Raw genomic sequence first — 22,289 nt, 5'->3', positions numbered from 1 at the left:
TTAACAGTGCGGTTATTATTTTGGACAAACTGTTATTCATTAAAGAATAAAATTTGTATTATAATTGGAATCACACTGAATCTGCAGATCATTTTAAAATCCTTACAATATTGGGTCTTCTCATTTATGAACATGTTACATATTTATATCCGAGTGTTCTTTCAAAAGATATCTGAATGTCTTTGAAATTTTTTTTCAAACTTTATAAAGTTCCTATATGTCTTTCATTAAATTTATTCCAAGGATTATGTAATTGTTGACTCTTGTGACCTGGGGCATGCAGTTACATGAAGCAGTGTCATTTTTAATTTGTTCATTTATTTTTGCTTAAGCCAGTTTGAGCTATTTCCCTGCCACTAAAGGAGTCTTGACTAATACAGGTGGAATGTCAGGACTTGATGATGGAGCACTCAAGACACATCCTCTTGAAGTGGGAGACTTATATACCCTGCTAAGTGAATTGGACAAGGAGGCAGTTTTGAAAAATTAAAAGCATGAAATTGAGGGACTCCCCTGGTTGTCCAGTGGTTAGGACTCCACTCTCCCCATGCGGGAGGCCCGGGTTTGATCCCTGGTTGGGGAGCTAGATCCCATGTGCTATAACTAAGAGTTCCCGTGCCACAGCTAGGAGAGCACACGTGCTGCAATGAAGGCCGAAGATCCTGTGTGCTGCAACCAAGACCCAGTGCAGCCAAATAGTAACTAAATACCTTTAAAAGGCAGAAGCAGGAAATCTGATTTGCAGCTTAAAAAGATGACTTGAGGCAGGTGTGATGTTGTTCAGTCGCTAAGTCATGTCTGGTTCTTTGCAACCCCATGGACTGCAGCACACCAGGCTTCCTTGTCCTTCACTGTCTCCCAGTTTGCTCAGATTTGTCCTTTGAGTTGATGATGCTATCTAACCATCTCATCCTCTGCTGCCCCCCTTCTCCTTTTGCCTTCAATCTTTCCCAGCATCAGGGTCTTTTCCAATGAATTGGCTCTTTGCATCAGGTGGCCAAAGTATTGGAGCTTCACTTGAGGCCGGTGTTATCAGGATCCTATTCTAAGTTCAGGGAACATGTGATGGGCTTATTAAAGATAGTGGCAGTGCAGATGGAGAGGAGTTAGTGGCTCTAAGAGTTATTGGTACAGAATGGGCGTGACTTAGTGACAGATTAGAAGTCTATTATGATAGATGTGGGTAGTTAAAGATGATTCCCAGATTTTGGCTGAAATGAGCAGCAGATAGTGGTATAGTAGAGCAGGGAGCTATGAAGAAGGATGATGAGTTCTGCTTGGCACGTGAGCTTCAGACGATATGAAGTGGATGAGTTTGGAGCTTTGTACATATAGATATATATATATAGCTAAAGATCTGTTTGAGTGTAAATGAAATCACTGAGAAGAAAGTATAGAAGAGGAAAACCTTAAAAATAATTGGGTGTGGAATCGAATTTTGCTGGAGTCATCAGTGATGCAGGCTAAGAAACAATCATGAAAGACGCAGGAGAAAACTCAGGGAAGAATGGTGTCACAGAAGTCAGGGAAGAAAGAATTTCAAAGGAGTGATCAAAATCTCAAAATACAAGGAAAGGGCAAGTGATATTTTAATTACTGAGATATGTTGACTTTGCAACTTATAGGTTATTGTTCGCCTCAGTGAGAGCAGCCTTCATGAGGACTGAATGAGAAGTGGAGAAATGGAGATAAATTCTTGTAGTTGTTGCACGCAACTTAACTGAGAAAAAGCAGGATAGAGAATTTTTAATTTGTTTAAAAATAAGGGAGATTGTACATGTGTGTGTGCTGAAAGAATGGAACCATCTGTAAGGAAGAGTTTGAAAAGTGGGAGGACATGGATTCGAGCCCAGACATAATTGAGTACCCAGCTTTAGGTGTGTGTCTGTGTGGAGTTCAAGAGCAGGAAGATGTCTGGTTCAGTGTGAGGCTGAGACTGGTGGTCTGACACAGGATAGGCTAGGATGAACTAGGTGAGCCTGGATCCGTAGGCCCTGTGCACAAAGCCTGACTCAGCCTTGCTAGGTAACCATGAACGAATCATTTAACCTGTCTATGTCCGTTTCCTTATCTGCCAGGTGAGGATAATATTGATCTCCCTCACTGGTTGGGATGAGGATTAACATCTGAACAAGTGCTTATACCAGCCCCTGACACAGCAAGCACATAAAAATGACAGAAGCACTTTTGCTCCCCTGGATGGATTTCCACAAATGTTTTCACTCAGATTTCTAACTTATGTTCAGTTCAGTTCAGTCGCTCAGTCGAGTCTGACTCTTTGCGACCCCATGAATCGCAGCACGCCAGGCCTCCCTGTCCATCACCAACTCCCGGAGTTCACTCAGACTCACGTCCGTCGAGTCGGTGATGCCATCCAGCCATCTCATCCTCTGTCGTCCCCTTCTCCTCCTGCCCCCAATCCCTCCCAGCATCAGAGTCTTTTCCAATGAGTCAACTCTTCGCATGAGGTGGCCAAAGTACTGGAGTTTCAGCTTTAGCATCAGTCCTTCCAGAGAAATCCCAGGGCTGATCTCCTTTAAGTCCAGGTAAACATCTGCATAGTTTTCTCTGAATATTTTCTTCTTAAATAAGTATCTTCTCGTTTATAATAAATAATTATCTGTATTTCCCTAACACGTTCTCTTAAACCCAGCAGCACATCAGCACAGCACAGATGCCCGTTTCCATGTCTGCTTGCCAGCTGGTCTGTCCACACACACATATACACACCCCTTTTCTGCGTGGACACACACACAAACCCCTTTCCTGAGTGGGTTCCAAAACATCCCTTCCTAATTTGCTATGAAGTGAGCCATAAAGAATTTATTAACAATGAAGAAAAATCATAGCTAAGCATCAGATTTCCAGAGGAAATAAGATTTAAAATAAAATCTAGAAAGTGGTTATTTTGGGAAGCAGGAGAGTGGAACTGGGAAGTGGGGGACATATATAATGTTTCATCTCTTAAAAAGAACATAAATTTAAAGCAGATGCAACTATTGAGATGTGATAAACCTGAGTGGTATGGTTATACTGTGTTTATTATGTTATTCCCTACAACTTTCTGTTTGACACATTTGAAATAACTAAATAAAAGTTCTTACTGTGGTAGGGAAGACCCAACATGGATGTGGTTAGAATACAGTAATTACTGTGAAAATAATCAAGGTTCATAGACGTTTTCAAAAATCTTACTGAAAAACGCATGAAACACACACACACACACATACACACACAGGGCTGCTTCAGAAAGGATTTTAAAATTGTGAAGATTTATATATAGTTAAGTGTGAACAGTGTTGAAAAAAATCAATACGTAAATGTTTCACTGAAGTTAGTTAATATGTATTTATATTCTATATTTATTAATGATACAAAGGACACAGATTTTCAAACTTTCAAAGTTTATTTATAAAGGAAAAACAGAATGATCTTAAGACAAAGACAATTCCTACTTCTTTTCTTTCTTAGTAGGAGAAAAACTACATGAAATACAATTTTCACAGCCTGTACTGATTGATCTTATGTGATATTGACATAAACTATAAAAATCTAAACTTTAGAGAGCTAGCAATGTTGCCACTTGGTATGTTCATCTACAGTGATATAAATTCAATTCAATCTGTATCATATACTCCTTTTTTCACCTTTCCCCAGTATCTCTCAGCTTTCCTCACCCCTTGCTGTGTCCCTCCTCACTAGTGCTATGGAGCAACCAGGCTCCCAAGTCCTCTACTATCCTATCCCTACACTAATCCACCGAAAGTGAAAGTGAAGTTGCTCAGTCATGTCTGACTCGTTGCGCCCCCATGGACTGTAGCCTATCAGGCTCCTCTGTCCATGGGATTTTCCAGGCAATAGCACTGGAGTGGATTGCCATTTCCTTCTCCAGCAGATCTTCCCGACCCAGGGACCGAACCCAGGTCTACCCGCATTGTAGACAGATGCTTTACCGTCTGAGCCACCAGGGAAGTCCACTGAGGTATACCTCAGAACACCAGCTTTCTAAGAAGTGAGGGACACCTGGCACACTGCCTCAACTCCTGCCCAAGAGAGGCCGAGCTGAATGTCCTCTCAGCCTCCATTCGCTCCTTCACTTATATTCCCACTGGGGAGGCTTTGCATCCTTAGGAGACTCAGAGAAGAGCACGGGCCAACTCTTTGTACCCAAAGATAACTAGAGCCGGGAAATCAGTCCAGGCATTTCCCCGCCCCCTGGTGGTGTAGAGAGAACACAAGCAGGCCAGAGGAGCCTGGCCCTGAGCAGGGTGGGACATAAAGGGCGATGAGGGGCAGCAGCAGTGACTCTGGGCACTGGAACTGAGTGGGCAGTTCCACAGGTACTCCCTCTATCCTATCAGCAGTTCAGGGTCTGATGATGACCTTCAGGTAAATGCTCTCATGATCAGGGGGCCCAGGAATGCACTGGTGGAGGCTGGGGATGATGACCTTCCGGTAAATGCTCTCATGATCGGCGGCGGTGGCGGGAGGGGGACAGAGATACATTGGTGGAGGGTGGCGATCAGCACAACACTGATTTTTTTTTTAATTTGTAAAAAACATGACAACATTAAAGAAAATGTTACAAGAGGAATAAGAAATCATAGAATCTTACTGCTTTAGTACAGCTATTTTCATGGCCCCTTCCTTCATTGACTTGAGACCTAAAATTTAGTGTCTGATCTTTTTATTAAATATTATACCAAACAAGAGCAATATTCCAATTATGATCAAGAAGGGGCACTTGAAGCATAGCAGCATTTCTACAGGGTCCTTGCCTGGGAACTCCCCAAATGTTTCTCTGGGTAAGAGAGAGTAAGGGCGCTCCTTTTAGTAGGCACAGATAGTGGAGCCTTAACTTGTTTCTCTCCAGGCCAGAGCCCTGAGCTCAGCTTCCCCTAGAGGATTCTTCAGGTAGAAGGTGCGCAACCTGTCGCTATAGTAATAGTCCAAGAAGGCCTGATTGGTGCACATTCAGTCAGTTCCCCAAAGGCGCATGATCGAGGGACTGCAGGATGCTATTTAAGGACCAAACTTTACTAAGATGCCTTTTCAGCCCTGCCTTCCCCAACTTTCTGTATCCACTAGATTGGAAACTTTCTGAAAGAAATGTTTGTGCCTCTCCATTGTCCTTCCAGCCCAGGACCAGGTGAAATAACTTAAAAACGGTCACAGAAATCCACACCTGAAACAGCTGCTGTGCACTGCGGGCCCAGACTCTGGGCTGCACTGTCACTTCTGAACATGACGCCATTAGGGGGCAGGCTGGGTCCATGATGAGCCATTTCTTCCTGTGGCAGACTGGTCACAGGTGCAGACTCTTCCAGAGCCACATACCCACCTCTTGGTCCTCCACGGGCTTTCCTCACATTGTCTCAGCTGTGCCAGCAGTTCTCTGAGAAGATGCTACTGGACTGAAAATGGGTAGGAGGAGGGGTGGAGGTTGCTGGCATTTCGGGGAGTGGACCACGGCCTCTGGGGACTGTGTCTTTCAAATTTAACCACCTACCATAGTGCCAAGATCATAGTCTGTGTTCAATATTTAATAATGGTTGCATGAAATGGAAGTAACAAGAAACCTAAAGCAGAAGAAAAGCTCTAGGGGAGGGAAGTCAGTGAGTATGCAAGGGGGAGGAGCTGTTCTGTGCCCAGGTTGGGGCTGGGGCCCCTGCCGCTTCCCGGGACTCCTTTGGTCCCCTGTGCTGTCGTGTTCCATGCACAGAAGCCTCAGGGGTCCAGGTGATGAGTCTAAGGATGGGGTGTGTGTCTGGACTCTGGTGAGCTAGGAGAGGCATCAAAACTCAGGCAGGGTAGGACGGCACAGAGGATACAAGTTTCGTTCCCAGCCCTCAACCTGTAAGATCCCTCCAGGGGCAGATACTGAGCCCAGGCTGGCTGGGCCCCACTGAGCCTATCACCCTTAGGAGCAGAAGGCCAGTGCTGGCAGTTCCCCTTCCCTAGGGCCACTCACATTTGTTTCCACACAGGTAATCCATGTTTGTTATAGAAAAATGCCACATCACTCTTTATTGGACGCCACCGCCAGCACCAGGCCCCTTGTCTCTAGGCACAGGGGCACGTGGCCAAGGGGCTCCATCCCCCGGGTGGGGTGCAGTGGAAGCCTGGCCCCGCTTCCACTCTCCTAGGGCCAGGACCCTCTTTGGTGCCAGGGGCTACTTGCTCAGGTTTGTTCAAACTCCATGTCACAGTAGCCTACGCTGAGGGGCTGGGCCTGGACACCACGCCTGCAAGAGGACGTAAAGAAACAGGTACCATGAGTCCTCGAAGGCAGTTAGTTTTAGGCTCCAGCAACATCTCCACCACAACCGACAGTCTCCCCTTCCCCCCTTCAGTGGATTTCACGCTGTCACTAGACACCAAAATTTCTTGGGGTCTCACTTCCAGAGATTCTTGCTGGGGTGGGGCTGTGTATTGCCATGTGGATCGGGTGCCCCAGTGATCCTGATACAGGGACACCTCGGAACCTTGAAGAATACCTCCCTGCTTCTGTGCCCCAGCCCCAAATCACCCTCTTACTGATTGAGAAAAAAAGGTAGACACCTACAATGTGCCCAGTGCTCTTGGCCCACTGAGCCCCCGTTAATGGCTCTAAAACACTGTAAATGTCAGGGGCAGGGGGCACAGAGGCACTGTCCAGCCCACCCACAGGGTGTGGGCATGAAATCTCAGCCTCACCAGTTCCAGGACCTGACCAGTCTCTTTAGGGCACCTCGAGACATACCTCCTTTATTATCCAAGTAAGTTATCTGCTCAGAGATGGTAAGGAACTCGCTCAAAGTCACCCAGTAAATTAGACAGTAGAGGCTTAGACCCCACATGCATGGCTCTCAGCCTAGGACTCTGCTCTCTACGAGGCTGTTTCCCCAGGGTCTCAAAACCAAGTCCATGAATGAACCAGGGAACTGACCCTCGTACTCAGGCCCATCCCAACTGGGGCACGGGTGTCGTGAGAACCCATAAACGCATGGCTGTGGATAAGAGCAGAGACAGTGAGGGCAGTTCAATTGCTGGTTGTGAGCAACTTTGGGCAAGTCACTGAGCTGCTCTGTGCCTCAGCTGCCTGCCTCTGCAATGGGCATAAAAACTCTATCCCCTGATAGGGCTGTGGCGAAGACTGAATCAAGCAGTGCCAGCAGAGGGCTGACAGGGCTTGCCACCCTCAACACGCTTCCGCACATGTTAGCTACGATCAGTGTTCTTTTCCTGTCAGGAAGGGATCCTCAGCCCCCGATCTGCCCATGGTCTGCTTACCTCAGCAGCTCACAGCGGAAGTGTGCCAGACGTTTAAAGGCAAAGTCCAGGTTGGACACCATCTTGTTGCTCCATAGCCTCTCGGCAACAGCCCCTGCTCTAGGCCTGCGGAAAGGAGAAAGGCACCCGGTTTGGGCTCTGGGTTCCCTGCAAGGGTGCTGGACACCCATAGCCTCTTGTTTAGGCACCCCGGACTAGCTCGGGGCCGAGGGATGTGACCGACACTTTAATCAGAATGACAGCTCACTAGAGGGCTCCCCAGGACTGCCAGGGCCCCGCTTCATCTTCAGTAAAATGGGGATCGTGATCCCTCCTCGTCTCCCAAAGACATAGGGACCAGAGTCCGTCTGAAAGGCATTGTGAACAGTTATTGATGGCGGCGGCGGCAGCTATTCTCAAAATGTAAACTCTACACAGCCCCCCAAGCTTGCTGAGGGGTAGCAGCACTCTGAGGAGACAGCAGAGAGGAGTCTTAGTACAGAGACTGTGCATATCAGGGGTGGATCCTGAGCCATCCCCAAAACAAAATTCTTTCAACGTGCTCTCCAGGCCTCCTTATCCCTATGTGTGAAGTGGGGACAACAATCTCCATGTTGTTGTTTAGTTGTCATGTCCGAGTCATGTCTAACTCTTTTGTGACCCCATGGACTGTACCTTTTCAGGCCCCTCTGTCCATGGGATTTCCCAGGCAAGAATACTGGAGTGGGTTGCCATTTCCTTCTCCAGGGGATCTTCCTAACCCAGGGATCGAACCAAGGTTTCCTGCATTGCAGGCAGATTCTTTACCACTGAGCCACCAGGGAAGCCCAACAGTCTCCATGGGACACACCTAATGGGCTGAAGGAGCAAACACAGAAGTCAGGCAGGAGAGGACTGTTCCGTACAAGCAGAAGCAGCAGTGCGAGGCCCCTTCTCTCCCAGGCTCGAGAGGACGGCGCTCGGCTGGTGGTGGCTGGGCGGGACTGCGCCTGGGAGGGAGAACCCATGCCCGCAAGCCCAGCCCTCCATATCCCCAGAAAGCCCTTACCAGAGCCTGGGGACCAGGTTTGTGCTGTCCACATACTCTCCCCACATACAGGCCTCTCCGCCAATCACCAGGGCCTTCTGCTCAGGGCTACCTGAGGGAAAACAAGCAACGACAGGCCTCAACCACCTTCCCAACGTGGTCCTCTCCTCAGGCCATTTCATCTGCCGATCTGAAACGTCCAACCCAGGCTCTCCTTCTCTCTCTCAGCTGCTTTGGCAGCAAGGAGAGCTCCCTGTTCACCTTCAAATGCCAGGGGCTCCACCAGGTAGATCTCCTTCCAGTCAGGGCCATAAGTTATATGGTTCAGGTACCAGGGGGCAGAGAGCAGAGCCCGAAAGCCAGCGCTGGTGACCAGTGCCATCTCCTTCACATATTTTACTGGTATCTCTTCTCGCCATACCTGGATGATTGTGTCTGGCCGAACCTGTCACAAAAGGTCAAATGGCACAGAGGTTCCCGGGACACAGTCTCATGCAAGCAGCCCAGGCCAGGGGGGTGTGAGCCCCCTCTGCTCCCCAGCAGCAAAGCATTTCTCTGTGACCCCTAGCCACTGAACTTCTAGCCCAGTGCAGAGGCCAAGGCCCCCAAAGGCCCTAGGAGAGCTCCGTGCTGCCCCCTCCCCTAACCCCTCTGCAGTCCTGTCTACACTGAGATAGTAACTCCAGTAGGGAACTAACAGAGGCAAGCAGTGGGGCCTAGAAAACTCATCAGGGGCTGTCATGTCCAAGCATCTCCAGATGTGTCTGAAGATGGGATGAGGTTCCTGCAGAGCCCCTGATGTGGCAGGAAGCTGGGATCTTACTAGTCAATGATGAAGGAGAAGACAGCTCTGCCCCCAGGCCTGGAAGATCCTAGTCTATGACACAGGAATGAAAACCCAACCCATCATGCCAGTTTCAGGAATCCCAAGTAACCCAGCAGCACAAGTAACTCCATCAGTTCACAGTGAGGGAAGACAAATGGAGGCTCTGACACCCACACTCGGGGCTCAGAGCTCTGTATCCATGCAGAAGCAGGGAAAGGATGGGAGAGCAGAGGGAGGCCCTGAGGCGAGCACCTCTTCTCTGCTCCAGGCTCACCTTTACTTTATTATCAAACACCTCCTGCCACACCACGTAGCCCTTGCCATAGGCAGAGACAATGTCCAGTAGCCTAGAGAGTACAGAGAGTGTTTGCTCAGTTCCGAGAGGCTCTGAGCTACTGGTGTCAGTGCCCTGGGGGCAAAGCCTGGCTAGGGGCCCATTCCTGTCTGACCAGTTGGGAACCGACCACTCCAACCAGAAAGGACAGGACAGAGGACCCCTTCAGGGGCCCAGAAAGTGGTCCAGCAGGGCCTGGCCCTGTTATGGAAAGGGAGGACTCTGAAGGCGGGTGACTGCCCACTCCCGCTGCGTCCTCACGTCTGGATGTAGAAGGACTCCAGCTTCTTGAAGTCATCGCCAAAGCCTTTCTTCTTCATAAAGGCCTGGATATCTGGGTTGGACTTCCTGAATCCCAAGAGAAAATGAAGGTTACTTCTTTTGACATCCTCAAAGCCCAAAGCTTGTGGATTTGTTACCTGGCCTCCCACAACTTTTTTCTTTTTTTCATCTGAAAAACTAATCAACTGAGGATCTCAAGAGGCCACAACTTTGGGAAGTATGCCTGAAAAAGCTAAGTGAAGGGGGACCACTGATATAGGACCTGAAGAGCTTCAAGTTCACTTCCAAAGAGAACACATCTCAGTCTCTCTGGGCTATGACATGAGGCTCTGAGGTCTTGACGCGGGCACACTGGATTCTGGTTTCTGTCTCTTACCTCCCACACCCTGGGCATATCCTGCTTTTTCCTTAATGTTCATTCTTTATTCCAAGTGTATACAGGCATTGCTGTCTGTCACCCATGGCAGCTCCCTTGCCACACAATGTCTGCATTTTATTTTTTCTCTCTCCTCCACCCTTTCCCCAGCTCTAGTTCCCACTTCTCCAAGAAGCCTCTCAGCCTCTTTTGAGCTAAGTAAATCTGAGGGCTGGAACCTTATAATTTAATACTAACCAGACACTGTCATATATTAGCCTCAAATTCATGTGTCCTGCCTCTTCAACCGGACTATTTTAAACTGTCAAAAGCAGGGACTATTTTTCTCTACCCTGATTTTTCCAAGACAATTCTGTGCCTGGAGGTGGTTCTTCTGTCAATACCTCGAGACTATGACAAGATCGCGGACTTGCCAAGACCAGGCGGTGCTCTCGGTCGCTGGAGAGAGGAGAGGCCTGAGCCATCTGGGTGGACAGCTGAGGAGCACCCGGGACAGGGCTTCTTCAGGCTGACCTCTCCTCTGAGTGGGCCGTCTATCAGGCCAGGATGGGGGGGGTCACAGGGCTCATACCAGCATGTGAAATCCACCTCATCTCCTCCCAGGTGCAGATAAAAGTCTGGGAAAACAGTACTGATCTCCAAGAAGAATGTGCTCATGAACTCGTAGGTATTGTTGAGAGCCGGATTCACTGGCCCAAAGGTGCCAGAGGGGTGAGACCCAGAGTAGCAAGGAGTTAGTAATCCAGGGACACCTAAGGCAATAGAGAATCTGACACTAGCGTCACAAATACACAAGCCCCACATATAGTCACATACACGGTGACAATCACGTTCATAGACATTCCCTCAGGCAGGAACACTCAATCACAGACACGAGCGTTTAGTGACAATCAAAGAAATACAAGTATGTCCACAAATCATACCCAGACAACTGTCACACACTTCTGCTGCCTTGACACATTCCTCCACTGGGGTCACCCTTGCTCCCAAAGCGTGCTCTCCTCACGTAGTCTGCCAGCAGAAAAGCAGAGAGCCTGATCTAGACAGACTGGCAAAATCTTTCTTCCACTCTGGGCACAATGACCTACAAGGGCATTATCAGGCAAGGACATCTGAGAAGAACTGGCCCATGTTTTAATAGTAAGAAGTGTCCTCTTTCGCCCAAAGTAAATTCTGCCTATCTAAATTCCCAGTGGAGGAAGTTGATGGAAAATATTCTTCCAGAGACCAAGGCTGGGGCATGCTACATCCAAGAGTCAACATCCTAACTCCCCACTGAAGGGAATCAGTGGACTCCCTCCAACTGCAGACATGATTCTTACCTGGCCCCCAGGACAGAGTGTGGCCAGGAGTGTCAAACTCTGCCAGCACCCGGATACCCCGAAGCCGCGCATATTCAATCACCTCCTTCACATCCTGTGCTGTGTAGATGTGGGTAGCAGGGTTGTAGGACCCCTGAAAGGCACAAAACACATTGAGGATCCCATTTCCTGAAGGCTAGCAAAGGAGAGGATATTCAAAATGCCTTCAGGGCCCCCAGGATATCAGAAAATCTGCCCACAGGGCTTCCCTGGTGCAGGAGTGGATAAGAATCCACCTGCCAACGCAGGGGACCCGGGTTTGATCCCTGGTCCAAGAAGAACCCATATGCCTCCGAGCAACTAGGCCTGGGTGCTGCAGCTACTGAACCCGTGTTCTGGAGCCTGTGAGCTGTGACTCCTGAGACCTGCATGCCTGGAGCCTGTGCTCTGCAGTAAGAGAAGCCCGTGCAATGAGAAGCCCACGCTTCGCAGCCACGGAGTAACTCTGCTCACCACAACTAGAGAAAGCCCACACAGCAGTGAAGACCCAGCCCAGCCAAAAGTAAATGCATAAAATTGTTTCTAAAAAAGGAAGAAAACCAACCCACAGCCTGTTCATATCAGGTGCTGTCTTCAAGGAACTGTATCATAATTTCCCACAAGCTGTCCGTTCATTGTCTTATCTCAGTGCCATGATGCCAGTGAGACAAATAAGGTAGTTATTATACCCAGCTAACAAAATATTAATAAATAAAAAGATAGGACCAGGAAAGATTCTCTCCTGAAGGTCACAGAGGAAATTAATGGTACAGCTTAGACTTGAATTCAGGTCTCTTGACTCCAAAGCCAGAGCCCTTCTATATGTGAGTGTGTCCCTTAAACTGGCTGGTTAGGAGGAGGGCTGATGTCCTTTGCTAGCAGGGCCATAGGCAGAGTCAGACTTCAAGCCATCAACTTGGTTTGGGTAAAATCGAAACATACCTTTTTGGTGAGGTCTGGAAAAGTGAAGCTCTCATATGGGAAAGAAGAGTCATCGACCAGATGCCAGTGGAAAACGTTGAATTTATTGTATGCCATGACATCCTGTAGGTCAGAGCATGCACTGTGAAGCCAGCACAACCTCTCCAGCTTCGGCCCCAAGCGCGGCAGGCCGCACCACACACTTTCACAGGCTCAGCCTGCCCCAGCTTCCTGCTAAGTGTCCAGGGTTCTCTGTATCAGACCTTCCCATCAGGTTGTGCCTGGCATGGAGGGGAGGGGAAGACCCTGCACATCCGAAGATGGCTGACAGAAGCAGTGTCTCCTCTGTGGGGGATGAGTTACAGTCACGACGGGAGAAGGGCTGCAGCTCTGGGGTACCTTGGGGAAGTCCCACAAGACCGTGGAAACTAATATTTCCTCTTGCCGCGTGGTTTGGGTTGTCTGACTAGTGCTTATCCAAACTGTGAGGTCTGTTGTGAATTTATTTAATAGCCTCATAAGCCATAAATCTCAGATGCCAAGACTGGTAGATGTCCACTTCTCTGGTTCCATCAGAACACCAAAGGGATAGTTAGACATGTAAGTCAGATGGGTAACTGTCAGCTCAGACTGCCCATCAAATTCTAGACAGTTAGGATCATCCCCAGCTAAGGCTCCTGAACATCTCTTTCCCAAGACTTTATACTAACTAAAGATAGCTGCCCTTGGTCAGAGAAGCCAACTCCCCAACCCACCTCCTCTGTCACTGGAGATGGCTTGGACACTGGTCCTCAGTAGCCAGTGGGGTACATTTAAATCACTCGTATTTTTTTGAGTCTTGGAGCAGGTCATCTTTTACATTTTTCCCAGGAGCTCATAAAGTTACATATATTCTCTCTGTAACTCTTTAAGAATATGGCACCAGATCTATCTGTTGTCCCATCACCCCAGAATCCTAAGGGCAAAGAAGGCCTTAAGGCCTGGATACCAGAGTGTCCAGGATGCTAGCCAGTGGCAGGTAATGGCGAGACGTATCCAACAACAAGCCCCGGTGAGGGAAGCGCGGGAAGTCCTCAATATCCGTCTTGTTGACATAGAACTGTGTGGACCAAACATTGAACATGTCAGGAGTCTAAGGCCAATTCACCAGTGGGGTAGAGGGGGATGAGAAAAGTCTTCTGAGATCCCTGAAAACCCAACCAGCTGACAGTTCTTCAGGGTAACTATCTCCACAAACACCCCACACCTCCAAATGAATGACCATAAGCACGTACTTCTCCAGAGAGTAACCTTCTCCTGCCAGCCAGTGCAGCTGTCTCACACACCACTCAGCTCACGTGTACCACATTCTCACTGACTCAATATTCTCTTCAAAGCAGTGTGGTCTCAAGGTCATTACTCAATAATGACTCAGGGGAACTGAGTTATAACCCATTATCTCTGCGAATACTCTTTTGGGACCATCTCAAGCCACCAGAACTCTGTTCTAGGCAAAAGAAGGTATTTCCAGGACTCTCAATATTGGGAGCAAATGCCAGAGGTTTAAGAGGAGCCCTTTTGGAAGGCCCACACTCACCGTGCCCTCAGGAGATCTCCAAATAAGCTGGCTAAATGTCTCCAGACCTACAGGGAAGTAGAGAGGCGGATGTAAAGACTTAGGGAGGTGGGTAAAGGGTTAGAACCATCTGGAAGGTTCCTATGTGGCAGAGCACAGTGCTTGGGCACACAGTGAAATGAAATCTAGTGTAGGCTGCATGCTTCTCAACAGCTAGAAAAGGGGGACAATAGGAAGCCAGTATCGATTTTTACTCTGTCTTTTATTTTGGGAGCGGGCAGTGTAAGGGGGTTTTGTGCCCCTCCTAGCAATACACTCACCCACATGCCTCTTATCTATAAACCCTAAGTCTTGAATTCACAAAGATATTAAGAAGAGAGGCCAGGCATGCTGAGTGCAGAGCATTAAATGCTCTCAACAGCTGGGGCCTATGAGGACATATGAAAGGACAAGCCAGCTCACAGGGGATAAATAGTTCGGTGGATAATACTCATCAGGAGCTAAGGGAGCTGAGAAAAGGGGGCCTCCAACCTGCTGCCTCTTCACTTTGAATTGTGAGAATGTGATCATAAACTTGAGTTTCATAAACTCAACGAGATCATAAACTTGTGGGTCCACAGCTGGACCCAAAAGACAAAGAAACATCCACTTTTCCTCTTCAGACCCTGAGAAGAGAACCGACTATCAGGAGCTGAGATCTGGCAGGTAGCAACTGCCCCAGGAGACTGGACACAGACTCCTAGATTCTGGTGAGGCCCAAGGGCAGGCGTGCTGTGTCTAGAGCACTAGATGTTCTCAACAGCTGGGCACACTTCTACAAACCCAGCAAAAGCCCTGTGAAAGATCCCCAGAATCCTAAATTTTCAGAATTTAAAAATCTCTGAGACCTTTGTGGTCATTCAACACCTCCTTTGAGGCCAACTTCCAGTGTACCATCTGGGCTTCTCTCCAGTCTGACCTTGACGCCTGGCACTTGGGGTCCCAGAACTCTCCCACTTTAACCTAATTGTTAACACCCACACAAAATGTACAAGAGGGTGGAAAGGGGTGTCAGCATGCTGTTTCTCCAAAACACAGGGGAGGGGAGGAGGGGCTAGGGAATAAAGACAAACCGAAACAAGGTTTGGAGTTCAGTGAGAACTCCCCTCGTTCACCGGTAGAGCTCTTACCAAAAGCGGTGGAAGTATTTGGCTAAGTCTGTGCCTAGGGACCAAGTACCTTCTCAGTGAACCAAGAGGAAGGGCAGGGGCCTATAGCCCGTTGGCTAGCGAAGTCTTCATTTTATCACTGTTTACCTCTTTTTTGACATTTATCTTTCTTTTGATCTAGATTTCCTTTTTAAAGAGTCCTTCCAATCCTGGGTCCGTAGTGAGAGCTGAACAAACCGTGTGCGTGGCAGACTGGGCCCCTCTCCCCAGCCGCTTGCCCCTGCTGGTGTCTGCCATCCGCCTGCAGGGGCTCCCTCTGCTTCCCAGAGCGCCTGCCAGGGGAGTGGCTGTCGCTGCACAGGCTGTGACACCTGCCAGGTGCCGGAGCCAGCGGCGAGGAGAACACTCCCTGCAGGGAGTTGAGGAAATACTCCAGCTGGTCTCCATAAAGCAAGTTCCTAAGCTGGGGGCATTTGCCTGGCCCCTGGTCCTGCCCTTCACCCCACCAGTGCCCACCTTCCCACATCATCCTTCTCTCTCCCAGCATTAGCCCCATCCTGTTACCTCGCAGAGCACCCCAGACAGTCTCGGAGAGGAGGAGACACTGCTCATCATTTATGGTCAGTGTGTCTGAAACAACAGAAATGATTCCATTAGGTTAAGGATTTCTACCCTCAGATTACAGAGAATCACATGTTCTCTGTAAAACCTCGGATTAAAAACCAACAATAAGGAACTTTCCTGGTGGCCCAGTGGTTAAGACTGTGCTTCCACAGTAGGGGGCACGGGTTCAATCCCTGGTTGGGGAACTAAGTCCCATATGCCGTGGGAAAAACAACAACAAACAAACACACTTTTTCTTTCAAAGAGGAAGCATTCCCTGAGAGAGCAGGGCTGATACTCAGGCCTGGGGCCAGAGTGGGAGGGTGGTCACCCAGTGACTCTGAGGCCCCGGAAAATGGTGTGTGAGGACGGGCAGGCTGGTGTGGAATCCTCTGCAAAGCACCCCCCTCCCCTGTGCATCAGTTTCCCCACCAGAAACATGGATTCCTGCCAGGCTTTAGCTCAAAGGATGAAGGAGAAAGGGATACTTGGAGGGGTGAGTCCAGGATACAATGTTCCCAGAGCCTTTGAAGTCACCCCCCTCTCCCCTTGTCTCCAGACTTCAGCTACCTCCTCAGCAATGTGAGGAAGAAGCCAAGACCTGAATGTTCACTTTGCACACTGAGATGTCCCCAAATGCCACTGCTCGGGGCAGCCACAGGACGAATGACTTGGCTTCATCTCAGTTCAAATGGCCAAAAACTCCTTCTCTCTCTAGTGTAGGGTCTCTAAGAGAAAAACCAACAAAGTGCATAAGTTCCTAAAATGCCAGAGGGATTATATTCAGTCCAGAAGGTAGGTGTCCTGTGGGACTCAGTGACTAGCCAGTGTGACGTTCACGGCCAACCTTCAGACGCTGGTTAGAGTGCACAGGAACAACTCTCCTTTGATGGTTCTGGGCACTTGGTGACCCCTGTCCCCCACCCTCATGGAGGGCTCCAGGCCTAGCATCTGCAACTGAGGCCAGGCCACCTGGAGTTATAGCTCCAGACAAGTGCTGGCTTCTAGAACAAGGAACGAAGTGGTACTTACAGTTCTCTACAGACCCCAAAGATGGAAACTGGTCACATCCAGGAGTGACGACAAGGACCACCAATGAATTCTTCTCTGATGTATGCCATTTTTCTGCAAGGACAGGGTAATACACTCAGTGTGGCTGACCTGCTGCCAGAAACATCAGGCAAAACCAAGGCCCTACAGGAGGGACCCCAACTCTAGTTCTTTCAGTTTGTGTCTGTGGTAAGAGGGAAGGGGGGCGGACAGCTGCCCTTGGCACAGGTGCCGCCTAGTCACCTGTTTGACTGCTTCTCTGGGGTCGTGTTCCCCTCCCCCGAGTCATGCACCCTGGCCCTTGCATGATGGACCTGCCAGCAGCTCTCTGCAACCAGGGCTCTCTGCTTCCGGCTTGCAGAGGTTCAAAGACCTCAACAAGTGTTTCTGAACTAAAGGTGGCTCTGGAGTATTGCTAGTCAAAGTGTGGTCTGTAGATTAGCTGATGTGCCAGTGGTCACCAGATAGGAAGCTTATATGACTCCAGAGTATAAGTCAGTTATCTCAGAGAAAACACAGTTTAGTGCTGACAGTTTCTTGTAACAAGGGTGTCTTGGTGAAGGGAACAGTTTTACATTCCGGTAAATAGGCTTCTCATCTCACTGCAGACTGGCACTTGAAGCAGCACTGCTCTGGAGGGCTGCAGATGCAGGCGTCAGCTTTGTAACAGGTTAGGAGCCGATGTGAGCAGGTGGACCAGGTGACAGGAGGGTCTGCCGTGCAGAGGAGGCCTCAGATGGCCTAGCTGGCGCTCCAGCAAAGGTACGTAGCCACCAGACCACCCTGTTTCCTTCCTTCCTCTTCCCAAACAGGTTCTCTGTCCAAGGCAGACTTCTGCCCAACAGAGAAAAGCCACCCAGTTGGAGACAACATACTATCTAATATAATTCAACAGATCCCAGTCTACACAGGAAAAAAAAAAAAAGCACCAAACCAAACACAAATGGATAGTCTCTTCCCATCCTCCCACTGGTTCTTGTCCATGACCTTCAGGGTGGGACCGATTGTACCGGCCCCAAGCATGAACCTCAGTGAACTCCCTCTATTCTGTTTCTGGAGCCATATCTGTCCCCATTGCCACCATGACATCCATGACTTCCTATGAAACTACAAAGTCAGAGGTAGGATGGTCTGGCACAGTGCAGGGAGAGAGGATTCAGAACCACATTGGAATCCCAAACATTATCCATCTGTAGGCAGAAGGAACTCAGGAGCCTTGAACCAAAAGGAAACCTGCTTAATCTCCTGCTCACCGTACCACATGGATCTTGGCTTTCAGGCTGGCCAAGAAGCAAGCCAATTGGGGATCCTTTCCTACTAGCAAGAGCAAACACATTCTTTCCCCTGCCGGTAAATACTCTGTCGCTCCAACACTAACACCTGCTTATACCCTGGAGGCAGAAGAGAATTTGAGGCTATTCTAGAACAGGCCAACTCACAGTTCCCTTCTAAACCCTGAAGACTCATGCCCACAACATAGAAAGACAACCAGAGTGTCAGGGCAGGGAGTGCACTTGACACAAAGTGTGCAGGGCCATCTCTACAAATCCCAAAGACCAAGGAGGGCTTCACTGAGAGGCAGGCATGAAGAGAACTATAATATCTCTCCTTAAACTACCGCCTCATCCCTTGTCTCCTTGTCTCCACTGGACTCCACACATCACAGAGTCCCAGTATCACTGTGTGGAGAGTTCATTTGCACATCTACCTGGGCAGGCATGCCAAAGAGGGCAAGAGCCCTAAGCTATCATCTTAACCTTCTGGACTTCAGTCTATCAAATAGAGAAATCTCACCTCCCTAATACAACTGCCACAGTCCCCATCCTGATGACGAGAGAGGCTGCACAAACACCAGGCTTATCTGAACTCTTACTGAGAAGATAAGGGAACATGTAATTGCTGTTATCATATTTTGGCTTTTCTAAAACACACCTGCGCTTCATTCTCTAAATCCCTGGTCTTTTAAGAAAGGAAAGGTCACAGACTCCTTTGAGGATCTGACAAAAATGAAAGGACTTTTCCCCTAGAACAAGACCCTTCATTTAAGGGCTTATCTCTCCACCCCCGGCCACCCATCTCATTGTGAAGAAGCCCTATCTTAAGTGCTCTCAGTGACTCATATGGGTCTGGGTTGATTAAAAAGACACAGAGTCATGGCTGCTGCTTAAACAAGCTCTGAGGAGGAAGGACCGGAGTAGGTGGTGATGTGAGAGCTGGCAAAACAGGAGGGACACTGGGTCATTTAAACGGATGTAAACAGAGGCCATCATTGTAGTTTTCGCCTCCAAGTCGCTACTCTGAAGAGAACAGGAAATAGGCAGGGGACAGGCAAGCTGCCTCTACACACACCCACACCCACTGCACTGGGAGGGACTGAGGTGTGGGAAGCAGGGTCTGGCAAACAGCTGGCTCACCAGCAATCACACGGGCATCCTTGTGATGGGCCTGGGCGGGACGGCAGGAAATTCTGAAGCCTCCAGTGCTCAGGAAGCAGCATGGAAAACAGAGCACTGAGCTGGGAGATCAGGAAGGGTTAGTTCTGGCTCAGTTTCGCTGCTGCCAAGCTGAGTGAGTCCTGTGGCTCCCACTTCCTCCCTGGTAAACAATGGCAGGGTGGGACCACTGTTTACTGGCCGCTCCTCCTCGGAGCCAACAGCTCCTGGTTCCAGGCAAACCCACACAGCCTGGGTTCCCCTTCCAGACCACTGCTCCCTCATCCCCCTGCTTTCACAGAAGCCTGCTCTTTCCCGGGTTCAGTGAAAAGTCTGTATTTTTTTTTAAGAAGTTAAAAAAATTCAAGGACTTCCCTGGCAGTCCAGTGGTTAAGAATCCATGCTTCCAATGCAAGGGACACAGGTTTGATCCCTGGTTGGGGAACTGAGATCCCACATGCCACCTGGTGCAGCCAAAAAAGAAAAGAAAGAAAAAAAAAGGCAAATAGCCCAGAAGTGTTTATAGAAAAAAAGTTATCTTCAGCACCCCTCTTCTTCTCTGACAGGATAACCACTGTTAATTTTCTCTCCTTATCCCTCTCTTTTTAGCACAATTTTGCCTTATTCATCACAGGTCAGGTCTGGAGGTGGAACTCTTGAGAACAGGGGAACCTGAGGCCGTTTTATCACCCAAATCCCACCGTCTGCACTGTGCGGGTCCCAGAACTATGACCCTTCCATTTCGTTTCTGTTCTCCCTCCTCTGCCGTCTTTGCTTACTTCCTGTCGCCCGAGATGTGGGCACCTCCAACACCATCACGCCAATGCTCTCAACAGTCCATCCCTTCCTTCTGTTGCATGCAGTGGGCAAAACCCTCAACCTGGATCAGTCGAACATCTGCCTTTGGTGCACCTAATCCTGGTCTCTCATCTTGGCTGGGCCCTTGACGCCGTCCTGAAAATCACCACCACCACTGCTTTTTCCTAGGCTCTGCAACAGCTAGTTCAGATTTGTACCATTTCTTCAAGTCCATAACCAGATTGCCACTTGCTTTAATCTCAGCAGAAAGCCAGAAGGGACCTCTGCCCACCCCCACCTTCCCCTCTCCTCCCGGACAAAAGGGCTTGCCACACACACCTGGTCTTCTCCTCTCCTGCCTCAGTGGAAGGGGCTTCCTTCTACCTGTGGTCTGCAACTCTCCCCAGGCTCCTCTTGTATAAATTAGTTCTCTTTTCCCCCAGGTCTTCAAATTATTTCTGTTTGCGATTCTCTCCCATCAGTATTAAAATATTTGCACGTCTTCCTGGTCTCAACTCATCCCAAAGAGTCTCTCTTTCTCTCTCTTTCCGGTCACAAAGAAACTCTATAGGAAATGTAGGCTGAGCAGCTCCATGCTAAATTTCAAAGTCAGACAGATCTGGGTTCAAATCTTGGCTGACACTTTCTAGCTATGGGACCCTGAGCAAGTTATTTTTCCCTCTGAGCTGTAGGTTCCTCATCTGGTGACCATAACAGTATCTAGCCTATTGGGCTGTTGAGAAGATTAAATGAGTTAATGCATGTAAAGTGCTTAGTTCAGAGCCTGGCACAAGAGGAGATGCACGCATAGTTCTCTCTTTGTAGCCAATTCCTGACATCCTCTCGGCTCCTCAGTCCACTATAATCTAGCTTCCTTCACCATCACTCCTGGGAAAATACCTTCAACAAGACCTGTGGTTCTGCAACTAAATGCAAGGGATTTTTTCAACTCATTCATTCATTCATCAGTTAATTTATTGAGCACTTACTATGTGCCAGGCTGTCCTAAGTGCTTGGGGATACAACAGCAATCAAAACAGACAAAAATCCCTGCTTTAGAGAAGCAGCATTCTACTGACACTCACTTCTGGGCCTCTTGGCAGCATCAGACACCCTGACCTTCTTGAAACTAAACTCCCTTAGCTTAAGGGACACTTTCTGTCTTGGTCTTCCTTCTAAGGCCTTGAACATGCTTCCTTGTTCTCCTTTTCCTTCATCCTCCCCTACATGCTGGGTTCCCCAGGCTTCCAGACTTCTCTTTTTCTCCTCACTTTACACTCTCTCAGGACAATGTCATCCACTCCCAGGGTGACTGATGATCCTTAAGTGTACCTTTCCTTCTGGAGCTGCAGACTCACACACCTCCACTCAAACGTCTCAAAAGCACTTCGAAACTTAGACACAGAATTGAACCAACTCTGTCTGAATCCTCCTGGCTGACCTTCTCTCTCAATTCGATAACAGCACCATCTACTGAATCACCCAAACCAGAAACCTCCTCCTCCTCCCACCTTTCTGAGTAGATCAAAAGATCGTCCACGTATACTCACTGACTGTCTAGTATGTGGCAAATCTTGTGCTCAGCAGTAAGATCTGCTGTCGTTGTTTAGTTGCTCTGTCATGTCCGACTCTTCTGTGACCCCATGGACTGCAGCCCACCAGGCTCCTCTGTCCATGGGTTTCCCCAGGCAAGAATACTGGAATGGGGAGCCATTTCCTTCCCCAGGGGATCTTCCTGACCCAGGAATCAAACTCCTGCATTGGCAGGTGGATTCTTTACCACTAGGGAAGCCCAAGCACTAAGACTATATAAACCAATAAGAGGGACCCTGGTGGTCCAGTGGATAAGATCCCACATTCCCACTGTAAGGGGCCCGGAGTCAGTCCCTGGTTGGGGAACTGAGAGTCCGTAAGCCCACGCACCACAACCACTGAGCCCACACGTCCTAGAGCCTGCGCACCACAGCTAGAGAAGCCCAGGTGCTGCAATGACGACCCAGAGCAGCCACATAATAATAACAGAAAGCTCTAACCAAGCGTGGCAACTGCAAAGTTGGTTGTCAGCACCTTCCCACTCCCACTGGGTTAATGCCTTAATTCAGCCTCCTGTGAATTTTCACCTAGATTATTAAAAAATCTCCCAAGCTGCTCTCCCTGCTTCCGTTTATATACCATGTCAATTGACGATCCTTTGTGATCTTTTAATATGAAAGTCAGATTATGACAATCTCTGCTCAAAATCCTATGGTGGTTCCCCACAGCTTTCAGGATAAAGTGCAGAATTTGCTGGATGATTATACAAACTTGTCTTTCTCTGCCACTGTTTGGGAACTCTCCCAGGAGCAC

The 22,289-nt window shown here is 48.9% G+C and overlaps 1 protein-coding gene across 1 annotated transcript in view; it reads right to left on the bottom strand.

Annotated features, from left to right (window-relative positions):
- Nucleotides 1–3,521: 3,521 nt before the first annotated feature.
- Nucleotides 3,522–22,289, bottom strand: part of HEXA (hexosaminidase subunit alpha) — a 34,010-nt gene continuing 15,242 nt past the window's right edge. The window contains exons 2-14 of the mRNA XM_068963771.1: nucleotides 16,696–16,788; nucleotides 15,625–15,690; nucleotides 13,934–13,980; nucleotides 13,346–13,456; nucleotides 12,379–12,480; nucleotides 11,419–11,551; nucleotides 10,668–10,848; nucleotides 9,700–9,786; nucleotides 9,379–9,451; nucleotides 8,540–8,723; nucleotides 8,300–8,390; nucleotides 7,273–7,377; nucleotides 3,522–6,245 (exon numbers count right to left, since the gene is read on the bottom strand). Of these exons, the coding sequence (XP_068819872.1) occupies nucleotides 6,182–6,245; nucleotides 7,273–7,377; nucleotides 8,300–8,390; nucleotides 8,540–8,723; nucleotides 9,379–9,451; nucleotides 9,700–9,786; nucleotides 10,668–10,848; nucleotides 11,419–11,551; nucleotides 12,379–12,480; nucleotides 13,346–13,456; nucleotides 13,934–13,980; nucleotides 15,625–15,690; nucleotides 16,696–16,788 (1,337 nt within the window). The 3' untranslated portion in view covers nucleotides 3,522–6,181. The remainder of the gene's footprint in view (nucleotides 6,246–7,272; nucleotides 7,378–8,299; nucleotides 8,391–8,539; nucleotides 8,724–9,378; nucleotides 9,452–9,699; nucleotides 9,787–10,667; nucleotides 10,849–11,418; nucleotides 11,552–12,378; nucleotides 12,481–13,345; nucleotides 13,457–13,933; nucleotides 13,981–15,624; nucleotides 15,691–16,695; nucleotides 16,789–22,289) is intronic.

The sequence above is a fragment of the Capricornis sumatraensis genome, chromosome 2 (genome assembly GCF_032405125.1).
Source record: "Capricornis sumatraensis isolate serow.1 chromosome 2, serow.2, whole genome shotgun sequence".
Classification (NCBI taxonomy): domain Eukaryota; kingdom Metazoa; phylum Chordata; class Mammalia; order Artiodactyla; family Bovidae; genus Capricornis; species Capricornis sumatraensis.
This window is presented reverse-complemented; position numbering and strand designations above follow the sequence as displayed.